We start from the raw sequence: 24,332 nt of genomic DNA on the forward strand, positions 1-24,332 counted from the left end.
GAATGTAAAATGGATATAATTAATTACTTGCTATTTTCAGATAATATAAAATAATTCCTTGCTTAAGTCTCTCAGAAAGAAAGACATATAGTCATTCATTAAAATCAGTATCCTAAACTAGCAGAGAACAGCCTGCATCCTGATAGCGTTTCTCTGGAACATTCAGTTTTCATTTAAAAAATGAATTTTGACTCTTAAAAATTATTAGGGGGATGAGGATATAGCTCAGTGGTAGAGTGCTTACCTGGCATGCACAAGACCCTGGATTTGATCCCCAGCACCACACACACACACACACACACACACACACATTAGTAGGGTCAGGCAGGAGCTTTTGAACTCCTACCTCCACCATCAAGAACTCCAAGCACTCTTCTTATTTCCTAAGAGCAAAAACTTGTCAAGGTTGAGCATTCATATAGGCCACATGACAGACATGGTTCATCATGTAAAAATGTATTAAACACTCAAATGCATGTGATATACTAGTTCCATTCTTTATCTTAATCTGGTCTTCCAATATGTTTTTGTAGAGAGCATGGTAATCAGTCTTTGTTCTATGTCCCAAAAGGATCAGTGCAAAGAGAAATTCATACTAGGTGAACTCTAATAATCTCTTGTTCTATTTTACTGTTTTATTTTCTTAAAGACTTAAGAATGCTGTTGAAGTGTAGAAATCTGTCTTGAGAGCCAGGTGTAGTGGTGAACATCTGTAACCCAGCTTCTCTGTGAGGTTAAGGCAGACAGATCACAATTTAGAGTCCAGCCTCAACAACTTAGCACGACTTTATCTCAAAATAAAAAATAAAAAAAAATTATCCTGAAGAAATTTCTCTTAAGGACATGGCAGAGGGGCAATGATGAGAGAGAACTTTTGATACTAGATTATTTATAGAGTAATTTAGATCTCCTTTTCATAAAATTGTGAATTTTTGTATTTTAAGTAATATTTAAAGTTCTAATGTGAAAATATTTAAAAATTTAAAATATTCTAAATTTTATAATAAATAAAAATTTAAAATAAATAAGGGAAAAACAAAGGACAGTTATATATACATAGAATTGTACATAACTGGAAATTTTTCTTTATATTTTTTAGCATGTTTTTCTGTTTTCCATTATCTCCTTTTTCATTATCTTATTAGGATACCTGAAATATGCTTCTTTGGCCTAGCTTACTAATCAATCATCTTTAAAAGTACAGTTATACACTAACCTTAAGTATTAAAACAGTGAAAATAATGGGATCTTGATGTAAGTGAAACAGCACTCTTGTCATGAGCAATAAATTTAAACTGTACCGGTACTGGGAGGATAAAAAAAAAAAAAAAAAAAAAAAAAAAAAGAGCGAATCGTAGATTCCCTGTGACTAGAAACAATAGGACGATGCTCTCCTGGAATGAAAGATTCAGTTGGCGCCCGCCCTCCTGCTTTTTTCCAGCCGCCGTTTCCTCTTTCTTTCGCGCTCTAGCCTCCCGGGAAGTCCAGGCGAAGTGTAGCTAGGCTCTGATTGGCTCCTTTGAAAGTCTACGGGTAACCTGATTGGCGGGTCCGAGCCCCTTTAGCGCGGTGAGTTTGAAACTGTTCGCACTTGGCTTCAAAGCTGGCACTTGGAGGTTGAGTGTGGAGTCGCAGACTGGGTAGCTGCCGCCGCGGTCGCCGCGGGACAATAATCCGGGTAGAATTGCCGGGGTCAGGGTCATGCCTTTGGGCGTCGCCTGGCAGGGGCGGGCCCGGGGACCTAAGCGGGCGAGTGGAGTAGCGGGGTGATCGCCCCGAGACTGGTCTGGGCAGCAAGGACTGCGTGAGGGCAAGGCCGGGCCTCTGAGGGTGGCGGGCCTTCACAGGGGCTCCGGCCTGGCTTTTGAGGGAGGCTTTTGGCTGCCCTGCCTGGCGGGCTTACCCAGGGGAGGCATGAGGCTGCCCTGGCCTGAGTTTCGGTTTGGACCCAGGTCACTGTGCTCAGGAGGAGGCCGCTGACCTTCCGGAGGAGGCTTTCAGGTCGGGGTTGAAGCAAAATCCGTGCATTGGTCTGACCACGCTGAGCGGCGGGTGCCAGGCTCGGCCCTAGGCCCGTGCATTGCCCCTTCCTGTTCCGGCGGTGGAAAGGAAGACTGCACCTGGGCCAGGTGCCCACGCGAGTCCCTTAAAACTAGGCTGCTGGGGAAATCGATCCGTGAACTTGTGGGCTTGTCGGACTTCCTGTGCCTGTCGCCCTTACCCACTCGGATCGTTTAAGAATACTTAGCCTGTCTCAGAGCCAGAAGGTTTTCATGTATTATACTTGGACGTTGTATATGGAATTATCAAAAAAGTAGAAAAGCTGAAAAGTACCAAGCGATAGAAACATATGTTTTTATATCCTTGACTTTTTAAAAAGAATCTAAGTTACCTGTGTGCACTTCTTGCAATCCCCTAAAGACCTGGAGGTCTCTGGGTAGGGAGATGCCAACATTGGTATTTCACCTCCTGCAGCTTGTATTACAGAGCTCTTGGAGCATTAAATAGCATTCTTTATTTTAAATTGTTAGAATCAGAAAATGGTGGGAGAGAATTAGGCCCAGCTTTGAAATTGAGTTAATTTTTAGGTATTTGTTCAAAGTGAGCTCAACGATCTCACTGTAGTTAAGGTGTATCAAATCTGGTTGAAAGAAATGCTAATTGTCCGTAGCCATTTCATGAGATTACCATGTTTGACCGACCAGTGCCTGAGGTCAAGCCCCAGAGCAGCTGGTTCAAAGGCCTCTTAACAGGGCTCATTTTAAGATTTATCTCTACTTTCTGGATTGAATTTTCTTTTTGAAGATGAATGTGAGAAATCCAAATTCTTAGGGGCCATTTAACAAGGTAACTGTATTTTGATCTTCTGAACTTATCAGGTGAAGTAGTTTTGAATGTCAGGTTGTCAGCTCTATTTTATTATTCTTTCTGATTCAAGCATATAGGGTTTTTTTTTTTTTTTTTTCACTGTGTAGGATATGATGAGATTTTTATCAGTGGAATGGCACTTTTCATTTTCTTTTAGGGTGCTACTCTTCAGAGTCTTGAGTGTTTGTGTGGCTATTAAAAACAAAGGAGAAGATTAAAACTGTCACTGGAACAACTGTAAACCTTTAAATTTTTTTGCTGCTTTAAACAAAATCTTGTCTCTAGTGGTTAAAAATCTGACCAGTTTAGCTTCCTTCTCTTGTCTTTAAAACATAGTTTTTTTTTTTTTTAAATCATCTTCATAAAAACATAAAGTAGTATAAATTCAAATAACATTGTTGAAATATTTGGAATAAATAAGTTGATGCCTGAATTTGAGGATTAATTTGTTTTGAACAAGCTATGTACTGTGTAGAATATACAAATGCAGTGTTTTAGGAGCTAAGAAGAGTTGGGAAGCCTTACTGCAAGTTTCTTTACTCTTGTAACCATTTTAATATTAATATAATTAATACGTATGGGATACTTTATATACTGGAGAAGGCAGTGGAAAATACTTTCATATAGAATCTCATTAAAACTTAAAACTACTCTTTAAATTAGTGGCATATAATCAAATCAGTTTTTCTCCTCATTTTAGGATCTAGCATACCTATTGTGTAACTATGGAAGACTATACCAAAATAGAGAAAATTGGAGAAGGTGAGTGATTTTAATGAAAGTTTTAAAAAGCATTTCAACAATGCTACTTCTGTAACATGGAAACATGTAAATATTTATTAAAGTGCAACCATTAAGATACCTTACAGCACAATGTGCATTATTTTTTTTAACATAACAATTTAATGTTTACTTTTTCAAGAGAACTTATTCTGATATGAGTTCCTGGTTATCCTCCCCCATAATCTTCTATGCTTCTGATACCAAATACTTGGAATGCTTGTGCTTTGAAATATTTGATAACTTATTGTATGTGCTTTAGGGGTATGGTCTGCAGGCAGAGGTTAGTGTATTAGTAGTGTACTAATTTTTTAATATATTTTTAGGCTCTTGGCAGTTATTCTAAAACAATAATTTTGTGTATAATCATTCATTCACTTTACATTCTTAATATCCTTTTTAATTGCTCTGGCTTGTATAGTCTTCTCTGTTCTGCTGCCTGGCTGGATTGTGTGTTTGATAGTGTTATTGAAAAATTAACTTGTGGAGATAAATGAGGTCTAGATGGTGTCCACTATATAGAATTTTCTTTCGTTTCTGTCAGGAAAGTTGTTAAAGTCTAGTATTCAAATACTGATTTTAAGCTGGAAATGGTGGCACATACCTGTGATCCCAGGTACTTCAGAGCCTGAGGCAGGAGGATTACAAGTTTAAGGCCAGCATGGGCAATTTAGCAAGACCCTGTCTCAAAAATAAAGACTGGTGGTGTACTTGGTTTGAGGAGCAATTGCCTAGCATATATGAGGTCAGATTCAGTCCCTATGTTACACCTCCGAACCCTGCCACAAAAAAAAAAAAAAAAAAAAAAAAAAAAAAAAAACTGATTTTTTAGAAAACTTTAATTTTGAACATTTCCAAACTTAAAAGTTAAAGGATTTATATGACAAATCTGTAACATCTTTACCAAGATGTTAGTGTTATGTCACACTTTATTATCTGTGCATGTTGTTTTTCTTTTTGATGCATTTGCAATAAGCTGTAGAAATATGCTTACCACTAAACACTTCTTCATGTTTTTTCCAAAGATCCACAGGTTACATATATAATTTCATTTGGCAGTGAATACCTCAATCTCTGTACGCTGAACAGACCTGCCTGCTTTTTATCCCTCTTGACATTGAGGTCTTTTTTCATTTTCGACAACCTAATTCTTTTTTTGTGGGGGGGGGGGGGGGGTGGGGGGGGGTGCCAGGCATTGAACTCAGGGCCTTGAACCTCTGACCCACATCCCCAGCTCTATTTTGTATTTTATTTAGAGACAGGGTCTCACTGAGTTGCTTAGCACCTTGCTTTAACAAAAGCAAGGCTGGCTTTAAACTCATGATTCTCCTGCCTCAGCCTCCCAAGTCGCTGGGATGATAGATGTGTGCCACCACACCCAGGTAACCTAATTCATTTAAAAAATATATCCAAACTCCTCATCAAATACCACAAAGTCGTTATTCATTTTCTTCTGAATTAAAATAAAAATCTGAATTTTGTCATTTTACTCTTTGAACTCTTTCCTGTCTTAACGTCTTTTTGGATTATAGTCAACAACTATATTTTCGATGGTAGGCACTTAGCTAGAATTTAATATGACTTCTAAATATTTGTCAAATGGAGGTTTACTGTTTACAATTCACAACTTCCACAACTTGACCGTGTTCTACTTTATTTTTCCTTGATTTTCTGGGATAAGTCTTCTGTTGTCTTAAATTGATCTCTCCTAGGCTTTTTTGAAATATTGCTACCTTTAGAGAAATGGCCTTAGGAAAATGAACTCTAATCACTTAAAAAAAAAAACATATTTTTTCTCTAAGTCTGGTGGCTCACACCCATAATCCTACCGACTTGGGAGGCTGAGGCAGGAGGATCATAAGTTTTTCATTTCAAAACAAAAAAATAAAAACTGTGGATATAGCTCAGTGGTAAAGTGCTGCTAGGTTCATTCCCTAGTACCAAAAAATGAAAGCATTGAGTGATTAACCCCAGGACCTCATGCATGCTAGGAAAGCTCACTACCACTGAGCTATATCCCAACCTTTTTTAAATATTATTTTAAGGCAGGGTTTCCCAAGTTGTCCTGTTTGGCTTGGAACTTGTGATCTGCTTGCCTCGGCATACTGAGTAGCTAGGATTACAGGTCTGTGCCACCACATCCAGCTCCTTTTTTTTTTTTTTTTTTTTTAACCAGGGGCACTCCACCACTGAGCCACATCCCCTACCCTATTTTGTATTTTATTTAGAGACAGGATCTCATCGCATTGCTTAGCACCTCACTTTTGCAGAGACTGGCTTTGAACTCGAGATCCTCCTGAGCTGCTAGAATTATAAGCATGCGCCTGGCTTCTAATCATTTTTAAGTTTCACTGAAAATGTCATGGAAAGCAAAAACTACTCAACAAAATTTATGTATATCAAGGGGTTCAACACTGCCCTGAAACTCCAACCTGTGTTTAAAAAGCACTTATCTAGGGAATTAAGTGCAGCATGTATATGAACTTTAGCTAGTTAGGCTTCCTTGCCATTTCTATTCCCTGTGTCCACCTTCCTCCCACCTCTGCCATTCCTTATGTTGACATTGTTCATCCAAAGCCCACATAATGAGAATCAGTGTTTTGTTAACTTCTAAAAGGGTATGAGGTTTTCCCAGTGTGTAGTAGGTAATGTAAGCTTCATGAGGTCTAATAAATACCTAGTAAAAACAAGTGTTTTGTCTCTTTCCGAATGAGGATTTTTGCCTTTTTTCCCCTTTTTTTATTGGTGCATTATATTGTCACAGTGTGTATGTATGATATGTAACAACAAATCCCATCAATATGTAAAACTCCTGTCAGTATTATTTAGGAGACCAAACTTTTTACACTGTGTTTTGTGCCTTTTTTTGTATCACGTACGATATGTGGCAGGAGGTAAATTTCAGTTTGTGAAAAGTCCATTTTATTCTATTCCATGTACTGGAACATTAATGGTAGTTTAAATTTATGGAAAACTTTTGATGGCTACTTGGATTTTTATTTCTAAACCATATATGTGATAGGTTGTAATTAACCTTACTTTCCTTTAGGAAGCAATGAGGGTATAATTATGAGTAAAATAACTTCCCATCTGGCCACAGGATATTTCTATCTTGTGACACTTTAGAGAATTCAGTTATTTAAAAAATGTTTTAGGCTGTGGATATATCTCACTGTAGAGCACTTGCCTACAAGTGCTTGCATTGTGCAAGGATGGGTTCAATCCCCAGCACTGTTAAAAAAAAAATAAAAAAGAAGAAGAAAGAAAGAAAAAGAAAAAAATTTTAGTTTGTGGGGTGTTGCATAGCAGATATTTACTTTGTCTATTTCAGGTACTTATGGAGTTGTATATAAGGGTAGACACAAAACTACAGGTCAAGTGGTAGCCATGAAGAAAATCAGACTAGAAAGTGAAGAGGAAGGGGTTCCTAGTACTGCAATTCGGGAAATTTCTCTATTAAAAGAACTTCGTCATCCAAATATAGTCAGGTATGGTATAATGTCTGAATTTAAACTATTTTCCCTATACTGTTTCAAATGTGAATTTCAGTGTGGAAATTTTCATATTTGCTTAGTCTGTGGTCTGACTTTGCTGATGGTGAATAGTCCTACTCTTTGTTTATTGTGAATGCTAGGCATGGGTGAAAAAGAATAAATGACCTGTTAAAGCAGGAACAGGCTTAGAGGAACTTGGTGGTGAGAATTAGTCCTTGGGGCTAGAAACGTGTGGTAAAGTGGCCATAGGAGAAGAGGAACCCTTTTCTTAGAGCTTTGCCAGTGCGCCTACTCTGGGAGCTCTGGTTTCTAATTATCCTCTATCCTAAAACCAGGTAGCTAGATCAAATTAAAAAGGAGAGAAAAAGAAGAAATTAGGTAGGTATTTGGATAGGGTATTTTCAGGAGTGCTCAGCTTAGAATCTAATTGTATTTTGCTTGGGTTGGAGATAGGGAGCAGCTATTAAGGTTAGGTTCTACTTTAAAGTTTATTTCTACTTACTTGGAGGGAAAGACAAACGCTGAGCAATGAGTAGCCAACCTAGATATATGTTCTTTTGGAATATAGGTTATTTATAAATTTAGTATCTCCTGTGTAAATTGGCTTAATTTTTAAATTACTGTCTTATCTCAAATTCTAGCTTTGCATTAAGGTCCTTTACAGAAAAAAGAGGAGTTACCATCTTCTCTATCCCCATTTTTTATAGTAATCAGTATGAAATTTGACTATTTTTATGAAAAAAGAGAGGTTTACACTTTTTTTTTTTTTTTTTTAATGTTTTTATTCTTAGCCTTCAAGATGTGCTCATGCAGGATTCCAGGTTATACCTCATCTTTGAATTCCTTTCCATGGATCTCAAGAAGTACTTGGATTCTATCCCTCCTGGTCAGTTCATGGATTCTTCACTTGTTAAGGTAAGAAGCTTACCTAATTTTATTAATATTTATATACTGTGAAGGTAAAGAGTCTATATAGATATCAGGGTTTTGTGGGAATATACTTGGAAAAGGTGTTAGAAAATAGAATGAGAAATATATTTTATTTATTCCTATATAGATTAGATTAGATTAACACTTGCCTATTTTGTTTCCAAGATAATACTTCTAGTTAGTGAAAAGTGGTGTCTGAGGTGACAAAGCTGATAAACACTGTTGTGTATTATATTGTTGGAAACTAAGGCATTATGGTCTTTCTTTAGCTGACAGATGTGTTAAAAAAGCAAAAAGCCTGAAGCAATGTGGTAGTGGCAGATGATTCTATTTTATCCTGGTTTAAAATGTTTGATCAATGTAATGTAGACATTTGTTATACTTCAGTTAAATTATAATTGTATATATTTTTTTAAAGTACTAAAATACATAAAGTAAAAGTGCCTTATACCAACTTTAGCAAGCCACTCCTCAGAGAGTAATTGGTATAGTCATAATCTTACACATTTATGTCCATTCTATGTGTATAAACATGCACTCTTACACAAATGAAATCATTTATATGTACATATGAATGTTTCCCTTTTGAGTGTAAAATGTTATCAGATGTGTATATCTACTTGTGTCCGTTTACAATTTTTATGTGATTATTTAAACCAGTTTCATATTGATGGCCAGTTATTTTCCAGTTTGGTAATTATTACTCTTATGAGCAATGCTGCAGTGAATATTCTTGTATATGTTTATCTTTGTGTTCGACCTTATAGGATAAATTCTTAGAACTGGAACTAAATTAAAGATGGTTTGTTTACATTTAAGATCTTGGTAGATATTGCCAGTTGCCCTCTAAAACATTGTGCAGTTTACTCTGAGACATGTTTAATTTAGAGTCAGTTATGTAGCTTAGAGTCATTTATAAATGACTTGTCCATATTCAGAATAATAAATGTCTTTCTAGTAGTTTCAGTAAGCCCTTTGCCTATGCCCCCCCACTTCTTTGCCTTAAATTCTTCATGGATCAAGCATTTATTTTGGTTTAACAGCTAGGATATATACATTCAGCTTCCCAAACAGCTAGGCAGTCATTGTTACTGGTTTTATGTATTTTCCAATTTCAAACCTTAAGTCATTGTTTTATATGTATACTATAAATTTTTGTAATACCCATGTTGCTTCAAATGTTAATTACATTGTTTTTGGTAAATGACATATAAAACAATTCTGAAGTATTAAATAGCAGTCCATTTAAATATATAATCATAATATCCTCTTTGCCATTTTTTTGAATCTGTGACCATTGTTTCCAAAGAGGTAATATATGTGTAAAGATGAAAGATAGATATGAAAAAGAACAACCTTATTCAAGAGAAAAAGAGTTGATATAAGTATATTGAAGGATGATCAAGAATGTCTGTCTTGAATATATAAACATATTGGACTTCCTCCACACAAATGTTTGTTAGTCTCAAAAGACCTGTACGCTTTTTTAGTAAATCATTTCCCTGCATCATAATTTCTTAAATCTTTGAAATAAATTGATTATGAATATTTAGAAAGGTGTATGTGGTAAGATTAAATTTCTAACTTACATTTCCTTTTCTAGAGTTATTTGTACCAAATCCTTCAGGGGATTGTGTTTTGTCACTCTAGAAGAGTTCTTCACAGAGACTTAAAACCTCAAAATCTCTTGATCGATGACAAAGGAACAATTAAACTAGCTGATTTTGGCCTTGCCAGAGCTTTTGGAATACCTATTAGGGTATATACACATGAAGTAAGTGAATTCTCATTATTTCTTATTAATCTCATTCTGATCTGGTTATAGTTTGATTCTTTATATATACAGATTTTTTTCCAAGTCACTGGTTTCTGTCTCCTGACTGGATGCTCCCTGATACACAAAAAGATCCATTACAAGATTTTGTTGTTCGAGGGTTACTATTTCTGATATATGGTTTGTTCAGAACCATATATACACACATATACAGCACACACATAAAATCATGTTTTTGTGTGTGTGTGTGTGGCACTGGAGGTCAAACTAGGGCCTTGCTCTTGCTAGGCAAGTGCTCTACTATTAAGCTACACCCCCCACCTCATTGTCATGTTACCAGTGTTGTTTTGAAGGCTTGGCATATCATTTGGTGTTTCTAGAGGAAAAGCAAACATTGGATTGTATAGAAAAGAACTGTTGAGAATCTGTGTCTTTTGTGAGGTTGTATACTGTTTTACCCAAAGACTGAAGATAAAAACTGATGATAGTATTCTTTCTGGGTAGATGTCTTGACTCCTTGTTATTCCTTTTTATTATTTTTCCCATGACTGTATAAATAAATTATTTGGTACTTTTGACTTAAATGCTGTTGAGCTCATTAGCTTTGTTCTAAGTTAGAGTTGACATTTTTATCATTCTGATATACTAAAATGGTGAAGTAGTTCTAGATCATGAGTAAACTAACTTGGTTTATTCATGTTTCTTATTTGTGCACCATTTTAGCATGTAAGCAGAACCTTCACTTTATAGAATATCACCTCCAAATCCATATCAATAGGGTCTTTTGTTTTGTTTTTTGATAGGCTATATTGCTGGGGTTTTTTTTATTGTTTTGTTTTGTTTTTTGGTACCTGGGGAATGAACTCCAGGCTCCACCACTGAGCAACATACCCAGCCTTTAAAAAATATATATATTTTATTTAGAGACAGGGGCTTGCTAAGTTGCTGAGGCATTTTTTTATTCACTTTTTTTAATGTGGTGCTGAGAATTGAACCCAGTGCTTCACTCATGCAAAGCAAATGCTCTACCACTAAGCCAGAACCCCAGCCCCTATATAACTGTTTTGATCCTTCCATAAATGACTTTAAAAGCAAGAAAAGATGTATGTTTTTATCTTTTTTTCTCCTAAAGAATAGAACTCAAATGAAATATTTAGCTTCAGTTTTATATTTTGTGTAGAGTTAATTGACAAACAGTATTATTGGTTGCAATTTTACAGCTTTATAAAGGTAATTTAGGTAGTTTAATGCACCACACTTATTCTGTGTATAATTTGCTTCATAATAGGTAGTGACACTTTGGTATAGATCTCCTGAAGTATTGCTGGGGTCAGCTCGTTACTCCACTCCAGTTGACATTTGGAGTATAGGCACCATATTTGCAGAATTGGCAACCAAGAAACCACTTTTCATGGAGATTCAGAAATTGATCAACTCTTCAGGATTTTCAGGTATTTTTATTTTGTAACAAGCTATTAAAATTTTTAAAGTAATAAACATGTATATAATAAGAAAATATTTTGGCCTTAATAACAGTTTTCTGTTTTGTTATGATTTTTAGAGCTTTGGGCACTCCCAACAATGAAGTGTGGCCTGAAGTGGAATCTTTACAGGATTATAAGAATACATTTCCCAAGTGGAAACCAGGAAGCCTGGCATCCCATGTCAAAAACTTAGATGAAAATGGCTTGGATTTGCTCTCGGTGAGAAAGACATTCTGTATGCTCTCAGTGAGATATATATTAGTGCGCTGTATAATTATACTGACTTTAACACTGATGTCTGGGTGTATTCAGTGTCATTTCTTTTGTCTGGGAAATAGGAAGAAAACCAACATCTGTTGAGTTAGTTATCTGTTATAGTACTAGAATCATCTTAGCTATCAAGAAACACTAGTTGGCACGAAAACTCTTTTTTTTTTAAACTGATGGGTTATTATAGATGCTCTAAAGCAGACACTAGGGTTAACATACCTTTTCTTTTTTTATTTTGCATTGCTCACGCATACTTGGCAAGCACTTAACCATTGAACACACCCCCAGCTCTTGTTTACACTTTTTTAAGTTGATGAGTTATAGTCTTTCTTTTTAGCTTTTTTTTGTCTCAGTATTTACTACTAGGTTCCATTTTTTGTTCATCCTAGACCTTGGTGTTTTTCTTACTGCTTGATATTTTTAGTTATTAAAACCATTTATAACCTGAACTACATTTCTTACTTTGTGCCTAGTTTCCTCCATCAGAAAGGTTAGAAGGATTAATGCAGTTCTTAATCTTTTCCCTCTATTATATTGCTATTCCCAGTTAACAATTACTTTCTTTAAAAGCAAGACAAAGAATAAAATGACTTAGGATTTAAAAGGCCTGCTTCCAGAGGCTTGTCTTAGAATAATATTTAAGTTTGAATTTTAAGAATGAACCAATTTTTACAAATCCCAAGTAAGGTTGATGCCAGAAAAAAATAAAGCCTGACAAGTTTAAACAAAGAAAAAAAAAGATTGCCTTATCATCAAGTAGATCTTTTAATTGGTCTTTCATAATACATAAATCATGCCACAAAATTAAGCTCAGATTTCCCAGTCATGTAGAGAGAAGCCCTGAGTCCTTATCTGCCATTCAGATAGTTTGTGTAGTGGTGGTGTTCATTGACTTAAAGGTCCCTTCCATATCCTAGGCCCAATCTGCCCAGAATATGTGTTCTTGAACACAGTTCACTTGATTAACAAAAACAAAACTCAAATACTATAAATGAGGTTGCACAATCTAGCCATAATTGATAACTTGAATAGATAATTCTTCATTACTGGAACTGTTCTGTCCATTGTAGTAGGTTTAGCAACATCACAGCCCTCTACTTTCTAGTATGACAACCAAAAATGTCTGATGTTGCTGAAGTTCCCAAGGTTAAAATCTCCCCAGTTGATTAGACCAGGATTCAAATTTCAGCTTTATCCCTTCTTACCTGTATGAACTTGGGCAAGTTGCTTAGCCTCAAAGTCTCAGTGTCCTCATTTGTAAAATGGAACAAATAATTACTTTTGTTGTAAAGATTAATGGACATGCTATATCCAAAGCCCTTCATATAGTGTAGTGTTGGATACGTAAGAGTTTGAATGGTAACTAGTTAGTTAAAAAAAAAAAAAAAAAATCTCTAGTGTGCTTGTTCATTTCGCTTTCTTTTTGGTTAATATTTCTTTAAGAGAATTTTAGATCAATTCTAAACTTTCTTTAGCTTTTCTGGGTGATGTGTAGAATAATTTGTATGTAGGTTGCCTGATCATAATTCATTTAATGATTCATTTTTAATTGTTTATAATACATTGTGCTATAGTGTTTTCTGTTTGATTTGTTTTAAATTTGGAATTTATTGGAAGCTGCATCAAAAACCACTAGTTAATTGCCACCATATTAAGAATGTAATAAATTAGTCAGATGACTATTAATCCTCTAAGTAAATATAATTAACTAGATATCTTTCCTGAATCTCTGTCTTTGTTTTAACGCTATCTCTGTCATAACTACATAACTTCAAAAGGTTGAGATATCCATAATTTAAGGAGTAGGTTATTCTAGAGCTACAGGGTAAATATGGAGGAATGAGACATTTTATGTAGCTTGGTGTTAAAGTAATGAAAATGTTATTTTGGTAGATTTTTCACTAAACTTATTTGCATATGGTTTATTGGTTAAAAATTAAAGGATTTATGGAGATTTTAAAAAAATGAATTTTAAACATTTTTCCTTTTTCTTTTTTTCTTACCCCCACAGAAAATGTTAGTCTATGATCCCGCCAAACGAATTTCTGGCAAAATGGCACTGAATCATCCATATTTTGATGATTTGGACAATCAGATTAAGAAGATGTAACTTTCTGACAAAAAAGTATCCACATTATATGGAGGATGGATAGTTGTACTGTTGACTCTATTTTTGTCCTGTATATTTTCTTCTTGTTGTAAAACTTCATCTGTACTTCATCTTCTACTTTCAAAAGTATAACTTAAAATGTAAATATTGTTCTATATGAATTTAAATGTAATAATTCTGTATATGTGTGTAGATCTCACTGTGACAACTATTTGTTACTTTAATAAAACTATAAAATCTATGGATTTCAGAAATTGGGGAATATTTGAGTTAGCTTAAATCATCTCAATCCTTATATAGCAGCTATATTTTCCTGTAGTTGAAACTACTAAAATTTATGAAAGTGTGCTAAGTTCAAATTTCATAATGCTTTGAAGTATTTTTATGCTCTGAATGTTTAATCTTGTCAGTTTCTTGACATGTGGTAACTATACAACCTGTCTAAAGATGAATATTTTTCTATGGTATTTCAATTTGTGACCTAAATGTTTAAGCATTCAGAATGAGAACACTCTACAGATATAAGAAATGATGCTAAATTTATAGGGGTTTTAGTAACTTATAAAACTAACATTAGAGCATGCCAAAGTTTGCTAAGTTTTACAGTCAAGATCAAGGGCTGTCCACAGCAGGGAAGAACATTCTTGAAAATTTATGAACTATCCTATTTTTAGGTGTGTTAAGAAAGCCATTTTCTAAGTGAATTCTTCTGCCTTGGTCAAGGTATAATTGTATGAAGGGTAATAACTTATCTTGCCTTTCAAGTCTGACTTAAAAGTTTTGACAGTGTTCTTTATTAGCACCTTCTAAAAAGGTTCTGATATGAAAGTATTTAGTTAAAATCACTGGTTCTGGAAATTAAATTGTTTCATAATGCGCTTATTGTCATTATTGTAAGCAGCCTAATTTTAATATTTGCTACAGTTAAGAGAAATACCTATAAAAAACTTTCTACTCTTAGTGTACATCTATTTTCTTGGCTACATCTCCTACCTTTTTTCTTGTTACCTATGGCTAGAATCTGCATTCCTGTGTTTTTGGTCCTTGCACCCAACACAGTCATTGGATATGTAATGAGTGTCTATGTTGATTTAAAATTTTGTATTCTAGAAGGAAGTATGGGTTACTTTCTTTGGCAGTGGAACCTATAAAATTTGCACTTTGGTTGCCTTGTTCTAGGAATTCAGTGGAAGCCAGTGTGCTGTAAAAGACATAAAGCCCGCAGATGGAAGTCATTTGGGGTCTAATTACAGAGGATGTTACAATTTGTGTGGTAGGAATTTGGTAAATGAAAGGTCAAAAAGATAAGATGGTACAATGGCATCTCTATAGTCTTGTGCTTCTTTACCTAAGAAGACAATGAACTAGATAATTTTTTCCAGTGTGATCGCATCCCTTTGGTGATTCAGAATCAGCATTAACTACAAACTTCCCTCCTCAGTGTAAAATAAATAGAAACTGTCAGTGTTATTTTCTATGTACTTTTGTTCCAGTATATACAGATAAATAAACATGTTTGGAACCTTATGGATGTGGTAAAAGCAGCTTAGAATTCTACTTTACTCCATGGAGTCTTAATTGTTTGAAAAGTCAACAGTTTATCAATTTAGAACTGCCTTGTGGATTAGGAAAATGAAATAGATGGTAAAAACACTCATTGCCATAATGATTGACCTACTTTTTGCTCCTGCTCCAAATTCTCATAAAGTTCTATGTAACTATGTCAACTTCAATGATTTGGTGAAAGGCTACTAAATTGGATCTACATCTCATGTAAGTTCTTAAGTTACACATGCTATGGGGTTTATCTTGAAAACTGGGAAATGGATCCCAAGAACTAGTTTTTTTTTTTAAAAGTTCCCCAAGCTGATTTTGATGAAGCTATCAGTTGGTGGCAAGTTTGGCAACTTGGGCCTATATCTAGTTATATATGTTTTTAAAAATTCATGGCATTGTGCAATCTTGAACTTCAGTGTACATTTCGGTCTACTCTTGAGATGAAGGAGGCGGCTATATATTTCATGTATAGTCACCAATGTGTAAGACCTTTAGATTCTTGAGCATAGTACAATGATAACTGCTCTCAAGAAAATCTTAGTGTACTATCCCTAGTCACTGGAGGAGGTTTTTTGTTTTTTTCCTAATTAAATACACATACGGTCATGCATAGAAGTTAATTCATAATGTGCTATAAAACTAATTTATGTGGGCATCACATTTTGAGAAAATAAAATTGAGTTAATAAAATGGCCAAATAAAAAGTCTTAGATTAATTGTTAAGTAGTATTTTAAAGTGCTTGAGACCTTGAAAACTGTTGGATGGAACAAATAAAAAAGTTGCTTTAGCAAGCTCTAGTTTATAATAGGTCATTTTCAGTTCCATTCATATTTGACTAGTTGACACATTAAAAACAAGTCAGTGAAAGTTTCATAGGGCCATAGAATCCTGTTTTGAACAGAACTAATGCCTCAAGGATGAAGGGAAAAGGCCACTAAAGTAAGGCGTTTCAACCCAACCAGTTTTCTTACCCCAGTTAGGTAGCAATTTCCCTATTTGGGAAACTCCACTATTACAAGTAATTCTAAGAGGTTCTTATAATTGCTCTCCATTCCTTGTTCATAAGGATGACATAGATTGGATCAGTCACACAATACATGATAATCCAACAGTAATTGGTTCAAAGGGCAAATGACTTCACAAGATCCATCAGGATCCTGTTTGCTATAGAAACCTTCAGGGAATAAAATTCTTTGCTGAGATTGCCAAACTGTGATAACAAGACTAGAGAGCCTAAGACACCATCACTACTGTGCCAACTGAATGGAGAGATTCTTGGAGTATGATGTTCTAAGGTCCTGGTTCCAACCCAGCTGTTTTAAAATTGGATTTCTGTCATTTAAACCCTCAAGAATCCCAAGTAATAGTCAATACCAGTGTGCCACCTGATAAATAACTTTTGTAAACTTTAAAAAAAAAAATTTCGTAGTACTGGAGATTGAACCCAGGACCTCACGTTAGGCAAGCATTCTGCACTGATCTACATCCCTTCTCATCTCTTTTTACCCCCTTGAGACAGGGTTTCAGTAAGCTGCTCAGACTGGTCTTGAACTTGGGATTCTCCTGACTCAGCCTCCCAAGTAAAATCCCTCAATTTAAAAAATCCTGTAGTATAAATCCTTTCATAATTGCATATTCTCATTTTCTTTCTTTGAAATCTTTTGGTTTGTAGCTTGTAGTCATTGTTTTCACTGCTGCTTTTCATTTTCTTTGTGTATAATTATAGTGGTATAGATGTATTCATGTCTGTTGACCAAAGGACCTACAAACTTTGTAGGAATGTTTATATGTTGTACCCATTTTTTTTTTTTTTTTTTTTTTTGGCCAGTCAGTAGAATTCTGTGAAATCCATTTTTCTACAGGTTGTTATTCTTACTTTGAGAAATTATTTCAAATCATGGCTATACCTCTCTGTTAAGGAAATAAGGCAATAACAGCAAAAATATATGTGGATTTATTTCTAATGAATATGAATAGTTCTTTATATTGTAAAGAACTTATAGAACATAAGTAGCACATGCTATCTCAATACATTTCCTATACTATAAAAATACTGTAACTATAAAACCAAAGAATTATAGTGTAACATTCTTTATAATACAGAGAGGAAAAGGCACATTTCCCAACTGAACGTAGCCATTTGTCTCAATGGTTCTGGTATCATGACAAATGTATTTATGTGCAAGAAAATATTGAATGTATTCTCATGTGGTTTCACGGCTTCTAGGATCCAAATGGGAAGCTGAGCATTTGCTTCAATCTAAATCTGCTAGAATCTGAACAGTTTTAGAATGTTTTTTGGCTTCTTGTTTAAAAATACTTTACATGCACAGACACTAATGGAAAATGGCTCAGAACATAAAAAAATTGCAGTTTCCCAGATGAGCAAAAAAGGCTACATTTTTAGCCAGTCAATATCAATCAGAAGTCCCATTACTGGGTGACAAATGCAATGTTTGGGATTTTTAATTACCATGCTAATAAAGGGTCATAGTGTGCAGAGGAGACCTGCCTGTGGGAGCTGAAGCAACTGGGACAGTCCCTGTATGGACTGGCTCCAGGAGGCGCCCTTTAGAGAGTCTGGGGTTTTTTTTTTCCCCCAAAGGGTCATGTTAAGCAGTAGAATGGCTGCCAGCTTTCCATCACATTTATTTATTTATTTGTTTGTTTGTTTAGTTGTAGATGGACAGAATGCCTTTTATTTGTGTTTATTTATGTGGTGCCGAGAATCGAACCAGTGCTCACTGTGCTAGTAAGTGCTGTGCCACTGAGCTACAGCCCAGCCCTCCATCACTTTTTGTTAAACTTATTTTTTATGTGGTGCTGAGGATGGAAAACAGTTCCTCACATGTGCTAGGCAAATATGTTAGAGCCACAACCCCCAAGTCGGGTTTTTAAGGATGCTGGATCCCTTTGTTCTTGTCTGATTCTCTCATTCCCCCTTTGGCGGTTTATTGCCTATTTGCTTAGCTCTCAGCAAGTTTTCTTTTTAAGGTCATGATGACCTAGTCACAAGGGGTGGGTATGACATAACTCTGGTGATGACCTGGTCACAAGGTGCAAGTGTGATATCACAAAACAATAGTTTCCTTAAGGGGTTATAATAACTGACTGAGGGAGGTTTGGCATACCATCTCCAATTTCCAGATGTTTATCTGTTTTGATAAGGTTCCCTGTGATTCCCAGTCCTGTAACTCTGGACTTCTCATTGCCCTTCATTGGCCTTCCCCTTCCACTAGTTTATTGCTGACCTACTACCTAACAATAGTGGCTTGGATAATCACAAAGAGCAAATACTCTTCCCCAAGGTCCCTGCCCACCATGCCACTTACCTGAATTTTGGCATTCACTATGCAACCACCCACTTTGGGGCAATAAATATCATTTCCTACTTAGTGAAGTCATAAAATTTTAGAATTAAATAATATGTTGGATATCACTGAATTCCATCTTTATTTTCCAAATGAGGCTGCAGATTAAGCAATACTAAGAAATAGAACATGGGTTTTTTGGTTTCTGGTTTAAAATGATTTCTACTTTGTTTCAAATCTGCTCTGATTATGAAATTAAAGTCAATAATGAAGTTAAGAAAGACATAATATTTTAAAGGTAAAGTACTTAGGCAGGAAAGAACCACACAAGAACCAGTAAAGAGAAAATAGAAATCAGATCTGAGAAAGTTGCCTTAAATGAGTTTTCAGTTCCTAGAAGAAGGAAGTGCAAAGGACATCAGTGCAAGTAGCTGTAGACCAGGCACACTAACAACAGGTCCTGGGTATGTTTCCCTACAAGAGCAAGTTTTTATTCTGTACCATTCTTCAGAAGGTGGTTGAGGATTTTACTCAGACGCTATGTACATTTAAATAGCCATATTCTAAATAACAAAAAACAAACTATACAACAGTTTAAATACAAGAATGTATCACTAATATACTACAGTTAATATTACATATTCATAAGGTCTCTGGTTCAGAAGTACCTAATACATATATGTATATGTATTATATATAGACATAGTATCTCATATATACACACAAAGGTATATTTACACACATTATACACACACATATATACACACACACATATATATATATATATACACATGTAAGTATACAAAAGGGAGAGGGTTGGTGTTGGCAAAGAGTTTAACATTTTTCAAGAGCAATATCTCTTGTTACCATGTTTGGAATACTTCCTAGCACAGCCCTAAAGCAAGGAATAAACAACAATAATTCAGTATGCCTAATGGCATAAAATAAAAGGATTATTCACAAACAGAAAACTGGACTTAAGCAGATGTTTATTTAAATATCAACAGCAACTCCTACTTTTCCTGTTATCTTCAATTATATGATGCAACATTTTTACCAGAAGTGCTTTTTAAAAACAGCCTTCTAGGGAGTGAATAAACAATTCTATATTTGGCTAACAGCTGCTTTTGGAAAATGAGATGTCAGCAAAGCTGAATGTTGTTTAAAGAAAACTAATTATCCAGCTACCTTTGACTTGGATCAGAGTAAATAAGGCACTTCTGGATTTGCACTGAAATGTTTTGTCTAGGATTTAAATATTAGGTATTAATCAGATATTTCACTTCTATCATCTGCATGTTGAGCGAATGGATTTAAAGGATTCCTTGTGTTTGACTGTGCTGCCAATTCATACCCCTTTGTTTTCTTAAGCTACACAAAGCTATTGCTTATCCACCACCCTATATTTGTGTTCAGTGTAAAGCAATGTGTTTAAGGATACATCAACATCTAGATAACATAATGACAATACAGTATGGTTGCATTTGTAATCATTTATTATAAATACAAGCATCAAATAACAGTTTATGTATAATACCTTATTTTATGCATATAATTTGAAATAACAAATACTTGAATTTTGAAAATTCATTTCAAGGTTGGCAAACCAACTGGTTTATGCTATTGCCACATGGCACTTAGGCCAGTAAAAAGAAATATCTACAGTCCTTTTTCCAAGTTGTTTATGCATATGGATGTGGTTTCCCTGAATCAATTCCTACAGTTTCTGTGGGGATGATTCTTATTATTTTAACATGTGCTGTTATTATGAATTGAAATATTTTTATACTCTGAAGCAATCTCATCTGAATACTTATTAAATGGGGATGACAATGCTAGTGCTGAACAGTGAGCCTAAAAATTAGGAATTTTTTGAATGAACTTGAGATGTACTTTTAGTTTCACAAAGTAGGCCCAAATGACTCTCATGGTGCATTTTAGAGCAAGTATGCTATAAAATGTCAGTGATAATCCTGAGGAAATAAAAAGCAACATTAAAGCACAAATGTGATACAATAGCTGTAGTCTTTGAAGAAGCATCTCCCTACTTTATACTTGTTTCTTTGGAAGAATTCATATTAAGTTGTGCAAGTTCTTCAAGAACTTAGTCTGCATAAAATCTGGTACATGATTTTCATGTAATCAATGTTATTGGAAAAAAATTCTGGGACAGATTTATTAGTTCTATAGATGCTTGTTCATCCAACGAGTATTTATTGAGCACCTGTTATGAGCCAGATACTGTGCCAGTGTGAGAGGATATGGTACAGAACTACATAAAATAATAGTTCTTACTTTGGTGGACTTTACATCCTCTCATAGGGAAGCCAGATTATAAGCAACGAATAAATGTATTAGGATTTTAGAAGATGACTCTTTCTGCCTCTGTTTTGACTAAGTCACAATTCCATATCTAATATGTATATAAATAAATGACCCCAAGGATTTGTCCCATGACTCTTAGGCCTAGAATAAACTACAGAATTTGTGGTGCCCAACGCAAAAAGGAAAAAATAGAGCCTTTTGTTCAAAAAAGAAATTGTGACAGCAACAGTCAAGCATTAAAACGAAGCATGGTATCCTTCTAAATGCAGAGTCCCTGTGTGATCACACAGGTCACACACACATGAAGCTGGCCCTTCTTAGATCCTACAGCTGAAGAAAATGAAAAAGGCTTAGTGTGGGGAAGGGAGATTTTCAGGATGATGATCTTTGGAGGGCTGTTGCTATGTTCTGAGAATGACAATCTAACAGGTCAAATGAATGGGGAGGGGTTCAAAGTGACCCCTTGAGGAGCTTGGAAGCATGTTTCTATCTTGATACAGACCAAGGCCTACTGGAGACCTGAGAAAACTAAAGCAGAAAAGACTGGAGCATAACTTCTACCCACAATCTACAAGACAGTCAGGAAAATACTGGTGCTGGGGTACCCAAATGTGTCTAGACTAGAGATGGTGGGGCAAGGGCTGATGTGTGCCTGACTGGATAGGGGTATGGGGACTACGGCAGGAGTGGGAGAGTCTTGGGCCAGGGTGCACTTGGCAAATGCATCCAACCCTCTCTTCAAAACTATGATGGTGCAATCACTTCCTATCATTTAGAGTAGCGAGTCCCATAGCATCATCCAAGCTCCTCTGTAAAATTAAAATATTTTATCCTTTAGGTATATTATAAATAAGTATGTAGCCTCATCCTGCTTCATTATTATTACATTTGAAATCCACAATGTATCTCTCCTTGATGCCATCCCTTTCATTGAATATTTATTTCTTTATAATTTTTCAATTTTTTTGTACTTTTTTAGTCTATCACATATCATATTTGCTTTAAAAGCATCATAATACTTTAAAAGCTTTATATTAGTGATATTATAATCTGTATTTTGAAACTAATTTTTTTGGCTCTGCTTTGTGAGATTCTTCCATTAGATAAATGTAGCTGTAGTTCATTTGCTTTCATTGCTGTAGGGTATTTTATTAATTGATCTCTTCTGTTGATGGACATTTGTTTCTCATGTTTTGCCTTTATGAACAGTCGGGTTCTAAGTTTTAATATATATGTTTCCATTTGTACATATGCAAGGATTTTTTGCTTATCTGGCAGATCCATTCCTTGCCCTTCCCTGTTCTGCTTTGTTCTCAGGGACCTGACACAGACTGTTTCCCAGGTTTCACCTGTTTTTATTCTGGGTTAAGTCACTGGGGAGCACTAGGTAGGGGGAGAGTGGGAAAGAGAAGGAAGAGAGAAGCCAGAAGGTTTTTCTTCCTCTCCTCAAAACGGATAGTGTCTTTTCTGCACCTCCACACCCTTTGGGTAGGCCATCCTGGTTCTAGCTTCCTCCCAGAGATTCCAATGAGCTCCTGGCCTTCTGTAGCACCATCCTTTCGCCTCTAGAAGTGGGTGGCAGTGGTTTCCTGAAGTTGCTAATCCCTGTTTGCATGGCTATCTACTGTTCAACCTTTCAGCTCTTAATCCTCAGATTGTTAGGACTAATGACACGTTAACTAACTCAGGCTGACTCCTTACTCCCTGGCGAGTGAGCAAGATCAAGGCTCAAAGGCGGTTTCAAAGGTTCATGATGATAAACCGTACCACGGTCAGGGATTGGTTAACAATAGTTCCGCACAAGTGATCAGCTCGTGCTTGCCATATAGTCCAATGGGACTCTCGCCCGTGTGAACCCCCCTACCTTGCTGACCTTTAAGTTGATTGGTTCCCGCCTAGCCCCCACCCTACATAAAAGCTGTGTGATTTCCTCAATAAATGAGTTCCTGCTGTGACGGGTCTCCCTGACGTGTCTTATTGTCCTCCACCAGGAGGGTTGGGAGCGGGCAGTCAGTCGGCCTTACCTATCCTGATCTGACCTTGTTGGGAAGTGTCCCCTTCCCTTGCTGCTGGTGGAGAAAGGCAAGGGGGCTTAAGATAACCAATTTCTTGGGCTGTAATCTTTCTGTTTCAATACTGGGAATGGTATTTGTTTTCCTGGTTGCATACTGATTGCAGGCTGTACACAACTTCAACTCAAAATTGTTTTCTCAAGTCACATATCAATTTGGACTTCTAGCAGCCTGTGAATTCCTATTGTTATATCTCCACCAATATTAGAAATTGTTAGACTTTTTAGTTTTGGTAATCTCATTGTTCTGAAACAATGGCCCACTGAAGTTTTGGTTTCTTTTTCTTGAGACTGAAGGTCTTGTTTATACATTGTTAACCATTTAGGTTTTCCCTTTGGTGAATTGCTTGCTTGTTTTTTTCCATTGACTGATTCTTTGTTGGTTATAAGTGTGGAAAATTTCTTCTCCCATGTTTTATCTTATCCTGTTCATTTTTCAATGGTAGTGTTTCATAGATGTTTCTAGTTTTAGTATACTTCTCAAGTAGTTTTTACTGTTTCCACAAGCTGCACAGACTGTCACTAATGAGACAGGATCCACCAATCATGAGCTAAGTTGTAAGACCAGCCTACCTGTATTGACAATTTTCTACAACCTATAACCCCTGGACAGAGTGTGTGAAGAGAAGTGGTTTTCAGAAGGCTAGCTAAGGGACCATACATCTGCATTGCCTGACAGTGTAGATGGCTGGACTCAAAAAGAAGTCTCAGGCTCTGTATGTTGCAGTTCCTAGCTAGGAGAATGGATTGTTTATGGCTTCACTGTGGGTACCTCCCAGGCCTTTTTAGCCCAACTGTTTTCAGACTCAGCTGAACTCAAGCCTATGAGAACATGTTTCTTTCAGTTTATACTGAGCTGGCTTGGAAAGTTTATTGAACAGGGCAAGTTCCTGAAACATAATCAGCTCTGTTCAATGTGGTCAACTGGCTGCCAAGAGCTGTGCTGGGTCAGAGAAGAGAACACACAGGCACTGTATGACCAGAGCCTAGCAGGACCACAGGAAGCAGGTAAATCCAAGCATGACTACCCACCAGGCTGAGGAAAATGAGCTCAGGACCATCCTGATGCTTCCCTGGCCCACAGACCTGCATATTCATTTGGCAATGGCAGCCTCCAGCATAACCCTCGCACTCCCTCCCCAGGCCTGGTTCCCCAGAACAAAGGTCAGAGTGTAGATAACACTTGCATTTTTGAACAGTTATTACTTCCAGATGCTTTAAAGATCCAAACAATTAACAAAAAGCCCACAGTTTTGCCCCTTTCATGTTCTCATCAGCTGAGTTCTCATCTCTCATTCTCCCTCTTCCTCTGCAACATTTACTTTATACAAATTCAAGAAAATTTGAATATATGTTA

The 24,332-nt window shown here is 36.0% G+C and overlaps 1 protein-coding gene across 1 annotated transcript; it reads left to right on the forward strand.

Moving 5' to 3' along the window:
- The first annotated feature begins 1,579 nt into the window (after positions 1 to 1,579).
- Cdk1 (cyclin dependent kinase 1) lies at positions 1,580 to 15,881 on the forward strand. The gene is given in 9 exon segments (XM_047553077.1): positions 1,580 to 1,678; positions 3,569 to 3,630; positions 6,980 to 7,136; positions 7,934 to 8,057; positions 9,676 to 9,846; positions 11,135 to 11,249; positions 11,252 to 11,297; positions 11,408 to 11,549; positions 13,612 to 15,881. Coding segments are annotated over 8 exon segments (891 nt in total). The 5' UTR covers positions 1,580 to 1,678; positions 3,569 to 3,593; the 3' UTR covers positions 13,711 to 15,881.
- The last annotated feature ends 8,451 nt before the right edge of the window (positions 15,882 to 24,332 follow it).

The sequence above is a fragment of the Sciurus carolinensis genome, chromosome 5 (assembly GCF_902686445.1).
Source record: "Sciurus carolinensis chromosome 5, mSciCar1.2, whole genome shotgun sequence".
Classification (NCBI taxonomy): domain Eukaryota; kingdom Metazoa; phylum Chordata; class Mammalia; order Rodentia; family Sciuridae; genus Sciurus; species Sciurus carolinensis.